At 42.8% G+C, this 13,938-nt stretch overlaps 1 protein-coding gene and 1 long non-coding RNA gene across 3 annotated transcripts; one reads left to right on the plus strand and one right to left on the minus strand.

Moving 5' to 3' along the window:
* FNTA (farnesyltransferase, CAAX box, alpha) lies at positions 1–9,174 on the minus strand. Its single transcript, XM_039724130.1, has 9 exons — positions 9,001–9,174; positions 8,233–8,318; positions 7,593–7,707; positions 6,659–6,763; positions 5,874–6,000; positions 5,389–5,537; positions 3,321–3,383; positions 2,650–2,821; positions 1–1,155 (listed from the first exon to the last, which is right to left on the minus strand). Exons 1-9 carry the CDS (start codon positions 9,153–9,155, stop codon positions 1,024–1,026), a joined length of 1,104 nt encoding a protein of 367 aa, XP_039580064.1. The 5' UTR covers positions 9,156–9,174; the 3' UTR covers positions 1–1,023.
* A 97-nt stretch (positions 9,175–9,271) lies between these two features.
* Positions 9,272–11,512, plus strand: LOC120509488. 2 transcript variants are annotated; one of them, XR_005629281.1, is made up of 3 exons: positions 9,272–9,408; positions 10,210–10,282; positions 10,661–11,512. It is a non-coding gene; the product is annotated as an uncharacterized LOC120509488 (long non-coding RNA). The 2 variants fall into 2 exon arrangements; XR_005629280.1 differs by having other exon boundaries at positions 9,302–9,654.
* The last annotated feature ends 2,426 nt before the right edge of the window (positions 11,513–13,938 follow it).

Raw genomic sequence — 13,938 nt, forward strand, 5'->3', positions numbered from 1 at the left:
CAGTTAACACCTTTTAATGTTTAGTGTCTAAAAGACTGCATATTATGGAATAAATACCAGCATTTGTTTGTTCCCTTTATGATAATTTCCAATAAAGTATTTCATATCAGACAAACACTCCATAAGAACACAGTTTACAACAACCATTTGCTGAAAACAGGGTAGATGCATTTTTCTGGTGCAGGTATACACACTCCTGCCCCCACCAGGATCCCCCTAGGATCCTCTAATCATTTTTCTATCTGTGCAGGGAGGAATTCAGGGCTCCACTGAATATTTCAGGTGTACTGAAAGTTTCTGGGATAAGAATACTCCAGTACAAAAGACATCGCAATGCAACAGAATCCAATACTTATACAAGGGGATATTTTACCTCTATTAACATCTGAAAAAAACAAACTATGCATTTACAAGGACCAAAAGAAACACATTAAAAAATCAGACAAATGCTCTAAGTTATTTTTATTACAAAATTACACTTGGTGTTAGTTGCATACAACAGCATAGGCTGACAGTGTTACACAGCTGATCCCACATAAGGCAACAGCTGCACTGCCTATGTGCACTAACCAGGTTACTCATATATCCCCTATAATTAAGTTACCTGCAGTCACTACTGCAGCAAACTTGTGAGACAGTGTTAGGAACCGCAAGTCGGTAAGCCACGACATGAGACATGCTTTTAGTGCTTCACAGAGTTGTAGAGTAACTTATGTTGGAAAAAACCTCTAAGAACAAGGCCAACCATTAACTGAGCACTGTCAATGTAGTAGGTTCATATTTATGTATTTTTAGTTAGGAACTAAAACCTTTACCTGGTACATTTCAATAATTAAGCCTTAATACATTTCTTGACTGCAGCTAGAGCCATCAACAGTAGCAGCAGCAACTCAGGACTATACAGCAGTCTGCATTCCTCTTCCATTGCAATACCTACAAATGGACTTTGAACTTGTTGATGACCCTACTTAGTACAGCTTTAGAACAGTTTGAGAGCTTAACACTGTTTTCTTCCATCTTCAGTTACTGCTCTTTCTCCGTCATTGTGCTGCTCTGTTCAGTGCCTGAACTGTGCCTGCTCTTAAGGGACCTTCCAATGTATCTCCAGTACTCTTTTCGGATGGTGTCCTTTTCTTTAGCCAGAATTTCACACAACTATGAAAGAAAAACAAGAGTCTGGAGTATTAAACCAAAAAGCTTACAGAATCAGTAATTATAAAATGCATACAACATGTCTTTCAGATAGTGTTAGAAATATGTTCCTCTGCAACATTTGTTGTATTAATGGGATTTGTAACTGTTTAATGACATCAAACTGATGACAACCCCAGTTGGTAGCCAACCAATCTGACACTGCACAAAAATCATTCCAGGTCCATTTCAGTTGTAGGAGTTCCCCTTGACTCGTTTCCATGCCTACCACTCATCATCCATGCTAGCCCAATGCACCCTGTAGTAGAGCACACTATACTTCCTGAGAATCTCAAATGTACTTTAGTCATCCAACAGGCCATAGACCACTTAATTCTAAACACTGAAAGATCATCCTGCTCTTGAATCTTCAGTACTCTTGATGCACTGACAGGAGATCTTTTATTTCTGTGTTTTTCCTCAGCATACTGTCCCAAAAAGGTTCTCCATGAAAGTCAGTAACCTTCTCTCACGCAACATTAAGAGTTGGTGCAGATACTTCTATACATGTTTGGGTTTTTAAAAAAATTTTTATCTGGGTAAGCAGCACAGTAGAAGTCAATACTACTTACAGGAGAAGCTGTGTAAATTTTACACAGTCTGAACACTACAAATATTTTAGTAAATTCCTTTTTATTATGCAGATGACATTGCCTTACTCAGTGAAATGGAGTTAAGAAATTAAGAGCTTTGATGTCTAAATAGAGAAGTCAAAATCAATGAAATAGTATAAAAGGGCCAATTGCACTTGTTTACAATCTGGTCCTGGAACACAACAAAGGAAAAATGCTGAGAAAGAAAAACATTGGAACACAGAGGCTCCAGGCGAAACTGCAGATCTAATAACATCGAGTTCCAGTCAGTCCCACAGTGAATGGAAAGCGTTCTCGTAAAAACTGCACTACAAACTGCACCAAGGAGCAGCCAAGTATGAAGCTCTGGGAGATACACAACAATGGCAGAAATAATTAGCGCTCTGTAGGAAGTGGTGCCTGACATTTCTTACTGATTACAGTGCCTGCCGGCCACAAGCTAATTCTTCGAAATCAACTTTCTTAGAAAGAGCTAAGAAGGGCCAAGGGAGCTCAGCTGAGGTTGTTTGGACATGGATATTCTGAGATAAATTCACTAACCTAGAGAGAAGAGAGTGAGTTAATGCTACAAAGTAAACATTGAAAACTCCTCAGTTGTTCAAATATCTTCCTTCTCCTGCAGGTAGCATTACACACCTTCCTTCACCACCACATGAAGAAAATTTAAGAGTAATTTCATAACTGGCTAGTCATTATTTATATTTAAATTCATAAGATCCTTGTGATTGTCTGGCTTTTGTGTTAAACTCTTCACAGACCTCTTGTGATTAACAACTAACCTGTCCTATTTATGAAAATCAGTCTCATTTTGTCAAGCTATAAAACCAGAGAGAATAGGCAGCATCCCTGAGAAGAAAAAACGTACCTCCAATGCCTTGTTCAGTGTTTCTTCCTTGTTATCGCACTGGTTTTCTAGCATATCTTCATATATGTCCACAAGAAAGGCTATCAGATAGGGTGAACTGTGACTGGGCTGTAAATTCAACAGTTCCTCCAGCAGATTTGGATATTTAGAAAGACCACGATCCTGTAGAATCCTAGAAGAAAGGTTAATAGGCTTGACACACAACAATGGGAAATCTGGTGTAAATAATTGCATTTTTGTTATGATTCCTTTACATGGACATTAGGCTTGAAATCAGGCTGCAAATACAAGTAAGTCAGAAAGCTGCATGCACCACTAGTATAGCCTCATGTTGTAGTAAGCTGGTATAGTTTTTGATCAGCTGTACAGGAATTTGACTGAAAGAATGATAGTTATTTCCTATTTATGCTTTTCAACACGGTAACATTACAGGTCAAGTTTTTAAAAGCATGAGAAGTACCTGTAGTCCTCCCACAAAAACTACAGGGCCAGAAGCTTAGTGAAAAGTTGCAGAGAAATTAGGTTTGAATATAATAACCCTTTGTGACAGTATTTTCCTGCCTGCTTAAGCACACTACATGAGAACAAAAAGCAAAAAGTTCTTTTCAATTAAGAAGTAGGCATCAGATACCTTTCACAGATTCTTTGCCTCATGGAGAAATACACCTTACCCTTTTAAGTAGTTCCAAGCACTCTCATTATGTGGCACTGCTGTGATCATCTCAAGAGTGTACCTGCAAGAAGAAGGTAATAGGTCATGAATGCAACCGATAACAATGCAGTTAGAAATTACCTGAATGTGCTCAGAAGCTTCCAAATTCTATCTCTCTAGCCTATACTTCACTCTTTTTGCAGATCATCTCACCTGGGCAGATCAAAAATGGCTCACAATATAATCACCAGGAGTCTCTAAGAGGCAGACACTATGTTTTAAGTGTTCAACTTGCTGAAATTTATAAAATAATGTATCAGTTCTCAAAATTACTAGCAAAAACACTAAGAAAACAACATAATACACGCTCCAGGTATGCTAAAGGAATAACTTGTATCTTGATGCTCAGAAATGGCAAGGGGCTGAAAATGGCCAGAGTAACTGAGCTCTGTTAATATGATTGCAAGTGGTATGCTCTGTACCTATTTGCAGAACTTTTTCATCAGGCTGCACTCAGGCAAACCCACAGAAAGACAGAGCTTGAGCTTTCAGCTCACACAGCCTTCTGCAGCATTTCTGTGAAAGCAGCAGTGAGACAATTGCTGTAAAAGCAAAGCAACAGAAGGCATCTCCAATACAGCCACAAACCTACATTTAATCTACACAAAGCATATTTATCTTCTGGCTTTTCCCAGCATAACCGGGCATTCTGATGATTTTCAGAAGCTGCAGATACAGGAGTATCTGATGTAACAGGAGTACTAAAAAAAATACCCACAACTGTAATTGTTTTTAAACATTCTGCAGTCACTTTGACAAAGAACGAGTTTATAACCCAACCAGCAGTTCTATAATGACATCTGGGAAGTCTTAATTTTAGCCAGTCTGGTTCTTAAGATGGTTATCTTGAGAAGATCAGGAGAGGATGTCCACTCTAAACTCTGGAGATAAAAAGTTGAAGATATCCAACTAATGGAAATGGTTCAGATTCACTGATCTACAGGAAGGTTATAAACTGGAAGAGAAGTAAAACTTCTAGAAGATTGCAAAGTCAGTCATGGAAGATGGTGAGGGCTGGGATCCTCTATGAATAATGTACCAAAGGATTCAGATTCAATCTTTCTTCTGAAAAATAACTCTATGAAAAATCACAGTACCTTAATTACTTCTTCACTTTTGACAAATATCTTCTCATAACCATCAACCCTAATCAGCAGTCAGAGATGTGAAAACTGTATGAAGAGGCTTCTCTTACCACCATGTAAAATATGTCAAGGAGCCCAGTTTGTCTTCAGTTACAAACATGCAACTAGAAACAGTGAGCACAAAACTCTTTTTCCTGGAAACTAGCCATCTCACACAGGCAGTTCTCTTTGTGCCAACCACATACTCCTGAAAGCTTTCTTTTACCAGCTGCATCAAATTCCTCACAAAAGGTAACTGCTCTTCCTACAATCCACTGTATTGGGTTTGCATGGCCTGTTTTTTGGTACTGGGGCCAAGGTCTACACGGGTGGCTTCTATGAGAAGCTGCCAGAAGCTTCTTCTATGTCCATCAAAGCCAATCCCTGGTGGCTCCAAGGATGGATGTGCCATTGGCCAAGGCTGGGCCTATTAGAAAGCACGGTAACGCCTCTGTGGTAACATATTTAAGAGAAAAAACAAAGGTGGCTGCACAGTTTTATTTGCTGCAGACAGTAGGGTCAGGGAAGAAGGAAAAGGGTAGAGTTGGTCCAGGCACCAGAGCTGAAGAGTGCCTCTTTGCAAACTTTCTAGGAGTAGAATACTAATGAACAGTACAGCAGTGTCACAGATCTTCTGCAGCTTGTCCAAATAGAACTAGTTCACCATAAACCCCAAAGTTTTGTTTGCACAATAAACAGCAGATCAGGAAAACCGATTCATGATAGTAGCTTGCCCAGGGAAAGCAGAGCTTGCTTCAGTCTGACACTTTATCTGCTAACCATGAGTGTTAGTCCCCGAAGTGAATAAAAATCAGGAAACAAAGTCCATGGGGACTGTGAAAGTATTCCTTTGCTTTCATGTAATGGAGACTGTTTAATATGAGCCTGAATAGCACTACTAACCGGACTTCTCTGTCTAGGACTGCTGGGTCATCATAGCCAGTGGTGTTGAAAATGACAAAGTGCCGTTGGTTCCAAACAGAGTTGTTTCTCACATCTTCTCTCAGAAGCTGGTCTACGTAGTCCAGTTCATTGTCCCATAATTTGAACTCCTACAGAAAGGGAAGGAAGAGAGAGTATCACAATCAAAAGTTTTTCTTTTTTAAAATACATTGTTGTTTTTAAGTTGCCTGAACATCAGATACAGCCCTTTTTTTAGGAAATCAACAGAAAGTTTAAAAAAAAGTATGGGTGAACTACGAACATGCTACATTACTCAGTGGTACACAATGGTATTAGCTCATAATTAAATTCACACACAAAACAGGCAGTAGACAACAATCCAATTCTTTGAACTCATTTCCTAAAAGGCAAGTTTACAGCTAACCTCTGCCACACATTTAAAATGCAGTTTACTTAAAGAATCAAGAGTTCTGTGGATACAATACCTGAATAACCCACTGTCTGTGTTGCCAGGCATGGTAATTTTTGGCATCTTGGTTAAGAATGTCAGCTATGAACTCAAGCTCTCGGGATGGATCCTGCAGCCACTCAACCAGCACCCGTCTGTGATGCCTAATGACGAGAGGAGTGAAGTCTAAATTTTTTTGGTGAGTGTGTGTTCTATATAGTAGCAGCTTATAGCAAGTGTACCACTTAGGGGAAAAAAAAACCCCACTAGTTAAATACTTCAAATTAAGCATACCAGAATATTTCACTTGGCTCTGAGAAATAACAGATGCATATTTATACGATAAAAAAATCGAACCACATATACACAATGGCCAATCATCTTATTTTAGACAAGTAACGTTCATCTGAAGCAACATAGTTTCATACTCATGGTCAAAGTCATCAGCAGAGTAAAGTTTTCTAGTACTACATAATTTCTCCACTTTTTCCATTGATTTTGGAAAAAACCCAACAACAGGCAGGCAAACTCCAGAACACAATAAAACAAAAAAATACTAATTTCTATGTGTGTTCTCAGTTGCCTTTTCACAAGTCTTTTATTTTTTTTAACCTGTCAGACTTATTTTGGCAGTCTAAAAATTGAAATTAACAAGAAAACAACACCTGCTTAGCATGTCATAATCGTATGCTTAGAACACATATCTGAAAGGAGCTCTGACATGATGCAACTCCATTTAACTCCTCCACAACAAGTGGACAATTTGCAAAGCAAACATTATCTGCAAAAATATTAAGAACAGAAAAGAAAGCATGATTTTACCAGACTTGGTAGTTCTTTGGCTGATCTTCAATGATAGCTGTAATGTACTTAAGTTCCTCATGGAGATCCTTTCCCAAAGACTGCAGGAGGACTCTCCGGAAATGCCTGTATAAAAGTCAAGCATTTGAACACTGTAAAAGGATTTTCCTAAAATTCACAGAGAAGAACATGGAATCACCTTTGTTCACAGTTCTTGTAAATGACATTGAGCTAAAAACAGTGCAAAAAGCTAAAACTAATGCAAAATCCTTAACCACATATCTAGTTCTGTTAAATTATTGAACAGCAGAGAACTAGAATATGAGTGGATGCAACAGTACATTATCTAAGATGTTCAAGTTAACCTGTACCCATGATAGTTTTCTGTCACAGAAACTATGACTTCTGAGCTTGAAACAATGTAAACTTTCTGATTTTATGGAAATTAGCGGAATGAAGAAGTACAAGGACTACTTGTCAGCTTGTGAGTAAAAGGCTCTAATCTGAATATCAGAAATTCACTGTTTATTTATTACCTAACTTGACAGATCTTTTAAAATGCACAAAGTATTAGTAGCTTATTGTTAGTAGTAAATACATGAATTATTTTCCATCATGTTTTTATGCTTCTTCTCAAAGTCACGTGAGAGCATCTTCAGCATTGTGCCATGGACACATTATCAGGTAAGTAATCTAATTTTAAACAGCAAAGTCCTTTTTGTGGCTAACCCTGACCCTGACTGATAATACCCTTAGAGCCAAATGAATGAATGAAAAACACTGATTTAAAATGAGGCATGGGAAATACTGAACAAAGGCTTTCTTTGGAAGCTCACTGGAAAGCTACTCTTCTGCTCCATGCAAATTCACGCCCTAATTCAACAAACAAAACATTAAAGACTTAAAAGGTAGGCAGACAAATGACCATAGAAATAATTCCAAGATTACTACATACCATACTGTATAGTTTGCAGCATTTAACTCAATGGCATCTGCTGTTAACTTGAAAGCTCTTTCACTTCTCTCGTCCCGCTGCAGAACAGCCCGGAAGTAATCATAGACATCTCGGACTGAACAGAGAATAGCACCTCAGCCAACGGCCTGAACAGGGGCAAGGTTCACAATCCTTTGGAATTGCTTCCTACTTTCTGTGCTCTAAATACACCTCTGTAAAACTAATCATACCTGTTGATAGGAAAGCATTTTCCACTGAGACCTGTGCAGGATGTCAGCACACCACAAAGCTGCACAAGTATGTTAGAAACACACCATCAGAATAACAATCATAAAGGATCTGTGCTGCTTACTCACACTACTTCACCAGCTGCAAGAACTTCATGTTTTGTTTCCACTTGTGGGCTGGAAATGCCTTGAGACACGAACCACACTGTCTGCCAATAGGATTCTAAAGGAGACTCTTGGCTATTAACATCTCAGGAGAAGATTCAGCTTCAAAGATGCTTGGTGAAAACACCACACACAAGCACCATAACACAATGAACTAATTTCTTCACAGTATCACTCTAGAAAATGTTATCCAAAACATGAAGTCTTGTTTCAACAATGGTTAAAGGCAGAATATATTTAAGACTTACATTTTTCACTGTAGATGATCTGAACAACAGGATTTGGCCCATCATTTTGAGGAACAGGTTCAATATCAGCCCATTCCTTCCTGTCCCTGTAAATACATGTTTTTGTGTTTTCAATGCTTCTAAAAAGCACAAAATGCTACTCAAACCACGACACACACAAATCCACTAACACATCCTTGCTCTGAACAGTCCCTACTATTTTAGCTACGTTATTGTCTGCAACACAGACCAGCATATAAATACATAAAGGTGTCCCCAGCATAAGAAGGACATGGAAGTGTTGGAGCACAGCAGGGCCACAATGCTGAAAAGAGGACTGGACCACCCTTACAAAGACAAACAGAAAAAGTTGGGGCTGAGAAGAGGAGAGGAGAGGAGAGGAGAGGGCCGTGTGAAGACCTCAGAGCAGCCTTCCAGTATCTAACGGGGACCTACAGAGAAGCTGGAGAGGGATTTTCCATCAGAAACTCTCATGATGGGACAAGGAGTAATGGGTACAAACTGAGAGAGGGAAAATTCAGGTTAGACACTGGGAAGAAATTCTTTGACTGTAAGGTGGCGAGACACCGGACCAGGCTGCCCAGAGAAGCTGTGTATGCACCCGCTCTGGCAGTGTTGGAAGCCATGCTGGATAAAGCCTTGAGCAACCCGATCTAGTTAAAGGCGTCCCTGCTCCTCCCAGAAGCTCCAGCTCCGTGCCGTGCCGTGCCGTGCCGTGCCGTGCCGCGACGCGAGGGTTCGGTCCGGCCAGGCCCCGCGCCGCCGTACCTGTACAGCACGTAGCCGGCATCTTCCCCGTCCTCCTCCTCCTCCTCCTCCAGCAGCTGCCAGGAGCCGCCCTCCGGCTCGCTGCTGCCGCCTTCCACGTCCCCCTCCGGTGGCAGCTCCGCCGCCGCCGCCGCTGCCCTCCCGTCCGCCGCCATTGCTCCGCCGCCGCTTCCGGGCCGCGGCTGCACCACCAAGGCGGGGGCGGAGCGGCGCCGCGGCTCCACAGCGCCGCTCCTGGCGCGGAGGGCGCGCGCGGCGTGTCCCGGGACAGCGCCTGCCTGCCTTCCCTGCGCCCGCCGGGCTTCCTCAGGGAGGGCTCGCGCCGCGGAGGGAAAACAGCGTCTGGCGCCATCTTAGGTTGAGACGATCTGACCGGACAGGGCAGAGGAATTTGGCCACTGCAAAAAGGTGAAACTGGAGGAGGTTTTGAAACAGCCGCCTTTAATGAGTGGGAGAAATTGGAGAAGGCAGCAGACCCAGCAGGAGCTGGGGGTGTTTAGCCTGGAGAAAAGGAGGCTCAGGGGTGACCTGATCACTCTTCAGCTACCTGAAAGGCTGTAGCCAAGTGAGCTCTGCTCCCAGGCAGGACACAGTTTCAAACTGCACCAGGAGAGGTTCAGGGTGGACATCAGGAAGAATTCCTTCCCAGAAAAGGTGAATTAGACATTGAAATGTATTACCCAGGGTAGACTGGGCCGTGGTCTAGCTGACAAAATGGATGATATCAGAGGCCTTTTCCAACCTAAATGATTCTTTGATCCCCTTCTGAAATGAATGGGCAGGAGATCTTTTCTCCTTTTTAATGCCTTTATTAAAAAGAATCAGCTCAGGTGGGGAGAAATCGACAGGTCGCGCCCACGCCGCCGTTGCTCCCAGGCGTGGCACGGAGAAGGAGGGTGATGCAGCTTTGTCCGCTGGTCTGCAGGCAGAGCTGGGGATTCCATCCTCACGGGAGAGTCGCAGATTCCTGGCTTTTTTTGTCTAACACCCCTGGGCGTCTCTCTAACCAACATCTTTTCAGGTTAGGGTGAGAAGCAAAAAGGGTCCAAGCAGGTACAGGACTACGCTCCCATCCTTAGACGTCACTTAGGTCACTTGTTGGCTCGTAATTTTAGGGGTTTTTCCTGTAAAACTGTAAAAATTCGGGGCGCAATGCATTTCTCATCTGCATACTGGCAGATGTCACTGCTATTTTCCTGGTACTTAGAGGGTCTGTCCCGTGTCCCTCCCTGGCAAGCGGCCAGCATCAGGGGGACCATGGTTAATCACCGGCCATTAACAGGTAATTGAAGAACTTTTCTTTGGCAGTGCAACTAACTTACAACAACTGGTCTGACTTGTTTTTAACTCTGCCACCTAAAAAAAATAGATAGCTTTCTATTCATAACACCTGATGTGCTGTTGGTCAGCAGGACAAAGTAGCTGAGGACCATCATTAGAGAAAGCAGCTGATGCAGTGTAGGGGTTTGTAATCTGGGGCACTTTGAGATGCATTAGCATGCAGAGAATTAAAGGAACACGGAGCAAGTGCAGTAGCAAGGGCTGTGTGTACATCTGCATCTGTACGGTCTTCTCCGGGAGGTGGGAAATCATTCCATATGTGGTGGAAATGGTTAAAGTCTTTAATTTTGAGCTGCTGTGTGTTTCATGTGTTTTACAGTGACTTTATGGAAAGAAGAATGGTGCCACAGTGACAATGAAGGAGTATGAATGCACAGCTGCAAACTGAGACACAAGGTTCAGGACAAGAAAGAATCAGGCCCACAGGTGGTTCTTGTGTCAATGAGCAGCTTTGTCTCCTTTGGGAAGTCACTTGAGCTCTGTGCTTTCCTTGTCTCCCTGCCTTTTCTGCCCTGTTTTATTCTGAGGACTTCATTTGTTCCTGCCAGGATGTTTGTGCAGTGACTCTTTGGAGTGCACAGGTTGCTGCTTCTGGGTGTTGCAGTAATATAGACTATACTAATGTAATGGAGGATAAAAACCAGAGAAATCTCCTGAAAGGCTACTTAGAATAATAGGTCTATGAATACAGCAGAAAGGGAATGGGCATATCTAAAGACAGAGAGGATATCCAGCAGGACCTAAGAGAAAGAAAAATGTTCTAAAGTGCAAAATAATAAAAAAGAGAGGAGGAACAAAGGCATAAAAAGAAACAAAGTGTATTAAAAACAGATATGTACACACAGAGGAAATGTGTGCATATGAATGAGAGAAACCTCAAATGCAGTAAATCTTGTTTGTAAGAGACAGAGCAGAAAGAAAAGCTGTTGTTCCTGACCCATGGAAAGACAAGTTGCATTGCAGGTTTGTTAGATACCAGCAGCGCTCCATGGACAGGGGATACCATGAAACGTAGATCTTTAAGAAATCTTAGCAACAGTTGTGTTTTTTGGTCATTTTCTGTCGGAACCCAGAGCATCTCTCTGGATGCCCTGGATGTCTCAAAGCCCTGGCAGGGGCTTGGAGACCCTGGCAGGAAGCCAAAGACACCTGGAAATTCAATCTTAATTCATGGAGCAAATTGCCAACCTGATATGAAGAATTACAGGTCACAAAAGTTTAAGTAGCATAGTAGTAGCAATCACAGGGTGAAGGGAAAAATTTTGGAGCACTGTACAGTGGGGTTTTGTATGTTGTACAGGGGGGTTTGGAATCCTGTACATGGGGGTCAGGAGTCCCAAGATGGAGGGATTTGGGCATGCCCTGTCCTTCTTTCTTCTCCTTGGCATCCATGTTCAGGATGATGTTGGCATGTGTGGATTGGTTCATGGTGAAGGTGCACTTGCCAACAAGAGTGAAAAGTATTGGAAATAGAAGGTAAATATCTAATACGTAGTTTTCACTATAAAAGAGACAACCACCCCGTGGGCGGGAGAGAGTGCCCTTGGCTGCCTTGCTGATCAGACCTCGGCTGGACAGACAGAAAAACTTTGTAGGTAAGGAACAATAAACTCAACTGAAGACCAAAAGCAAGAGTCCAGACTCCTTCTTCGAAAGCGCGGCCTGCCCAGAACCACCTTTTCCTGTGCTGGGGCAGAGACAAGTGACAGCCGACCCCAGCAATTTTCATCCAGAATTCCTATATGATGATTTGGCTCTGCCATTGCTTATGCTGGTATCATCTTTACCAGCTATTTAACGTGGATTACAGACAAACCAGGTCCTGCAATAACAGCTTTTTTCCTGAGAGTGGCATAACAGGACAAGAAACAAAAGTGAGTTTATCTGATGCCAGCCACTGGATTGAGCTGGTCCAAGAACAGCTTGGGAATGGCATGGGACAGACAGCAGATCATACAGCTATCCCTCAGGACTGCCCCCAGGACTCACTTCTGTATTTTCAGTCTGAAAGTGTGGGTTATTGTGTCTGTAGACTGCTTCAAAAGGTTTGAGGGACAGTAACTGAGAAAAGTCAAGCCTGTTGAAGGAAGCTGAAGATTTTGCAATTAAGTTTTGTCCTCATGAGAGCAATTTAGGAGTCTGCCAGCTGAGGAAATGTGAAAATCAGGAATGTAACTAAGTTTAAAATTATGGACTAGATCGAAATGCAGTGGGATCACAGCAAGTCCTTCCACAACATATACTGGGTCTCTGAATTAGGTCTGCAAAAGCAGGATTCTGCTTCTGCATTAATCTGCTTTGCAAAATAATATGGGGAGATTCTTGCTGCATCCCTCATGACTAAAAGTGAGTTTGGATCCTTCATGTTCAGGTCAAATATCTGTAAACACTTCAACATAATACTCAACTTCAAAGATAATATTAAAACCCAGCCTGAAAGCTTCTACTTAAAAATCCGACTCCAACAGCTAAAACCTTTGTGAGGAAGCAGCAAATAGGAAAAGAGCTGAGATTAATCACTAAACAAAGACTGGAGTATAAATAAATCTGTATGTCCCTGTGTTGTAATGGCAGTTGCTAGTTTTCATCTCGGGAGAAGACTGGTAGTTCAGAGAGAAATCGGGGCTCTCTGGTGCAGTAAGAGGTGGGTGTTGCTCCAAAGGGGCTACTGGCAAGAATAAGCTGTAGTGCAAAGGGAACAGAGCCATCATGGAGATGATGTCATGGACACTGCTGCAGAGGGCTGGATTCAGGTTACCTGCTGGGTGCCTGTCTGATCCTACCAGGAGGACTGCCGGAATTACCCAGAGTAAGGAGATGAGCTGTGTGCATAACATTTCTACAGTTTTGATCAGTCATGCATTTCAGTTGAGGCGCAGGTGTCCCCTCTGCCTCCTCTGGAATTCTTCTTCCCTCCACTCCCTCAGGTAATCAGCCCCTTGCAACCACCCCTGTCTGCCATGTCTGGGTTAGAAACAGCAGATACCTCACTTTCAAGTGTTTCTGTATAAATATAAGTACCTATGGAGATGTGTATTTCTGTGTTAATACAAATGGGATACAGGAATGACATATACAAGAATGGGTGGTTCCTAAGTCTGTATCTGGTTGGTAAGTACTGAGCTGACCTTGCAGAACCAGGCTTTTGGAGTAAACATCTACAAAGAGTAGGAGGTGCACAAAGTGTTTCCCAGCTTCAGGAAGGCCCGAGCGGGCAGACAGGACGTTCCGCGGTCGGTACACAGGGCCGGGCAGGGAAGCCTCGGCACGGCTGGAAGCAAGGCAGGGCCTCAGCCAGAGGGACGAGGGACGCGTCCCCTGGGCGAGCGCGGGCCGGCTCTCCCTGCTCCTCGCGGCTTCCCAGCTGCCGTGACGCATTTCTCTCTCTGACTGCCCCCGGCCTCATGCTGGCAATGTAAAGTCTCCGTCAGGATAGCACCGGCACTGTTGTCAAAACCCCCACAAAACCGCAAAGCGCGCTATTATGCAAACGGCTGTAGGAATCAGTGTCAGGGGCGGATTTATTTTTGGGAATTGGGTGAGGTCTTGCAGTGAGGGTTTGCAGAAGACCGGTCGGGCGGGGTGGAAGTGATGGCG

This window comes from Passer montanus, unplaced genomic scaffold, assembly GCF_014805655.1.
Source record: "Passer montanus isolate IOZ18808 unplaced genomic scaffold, ASM1480565v1 scaffold52, whole genome shotgun sequence".
NCBI lineage: Eukaryota > Metazoa > Chordata > Aves > Passeriformes > Passeridae > Passer > Passer montanus.

Excerpts from the sequence above, each read along its gene's own strand:
- FNTA (XM_039724130.1), bottom strand. The coding sequence starts at position 9,155 with ATGGCGGCGGACGGGAGGGCAGCGGCGGCGGCGGCGGAGCTGCCACCG. Across the intron at positions 2,822-3,320 it reads GCTTGGAACTACTTAAAAGG|GATTCTACAGGATCGTGGTC; the intron begins GTAAGGTGTATT and ends CCTTTCTTCTAG. Across the intron at positions 1,156-2,649 it reads CACTGAACAAGGCATTGGAG|TTGTGTGAAATTCTGGCTAA; the intron begins GTACGTTTTTTC and ends TTTCTTTCATAG.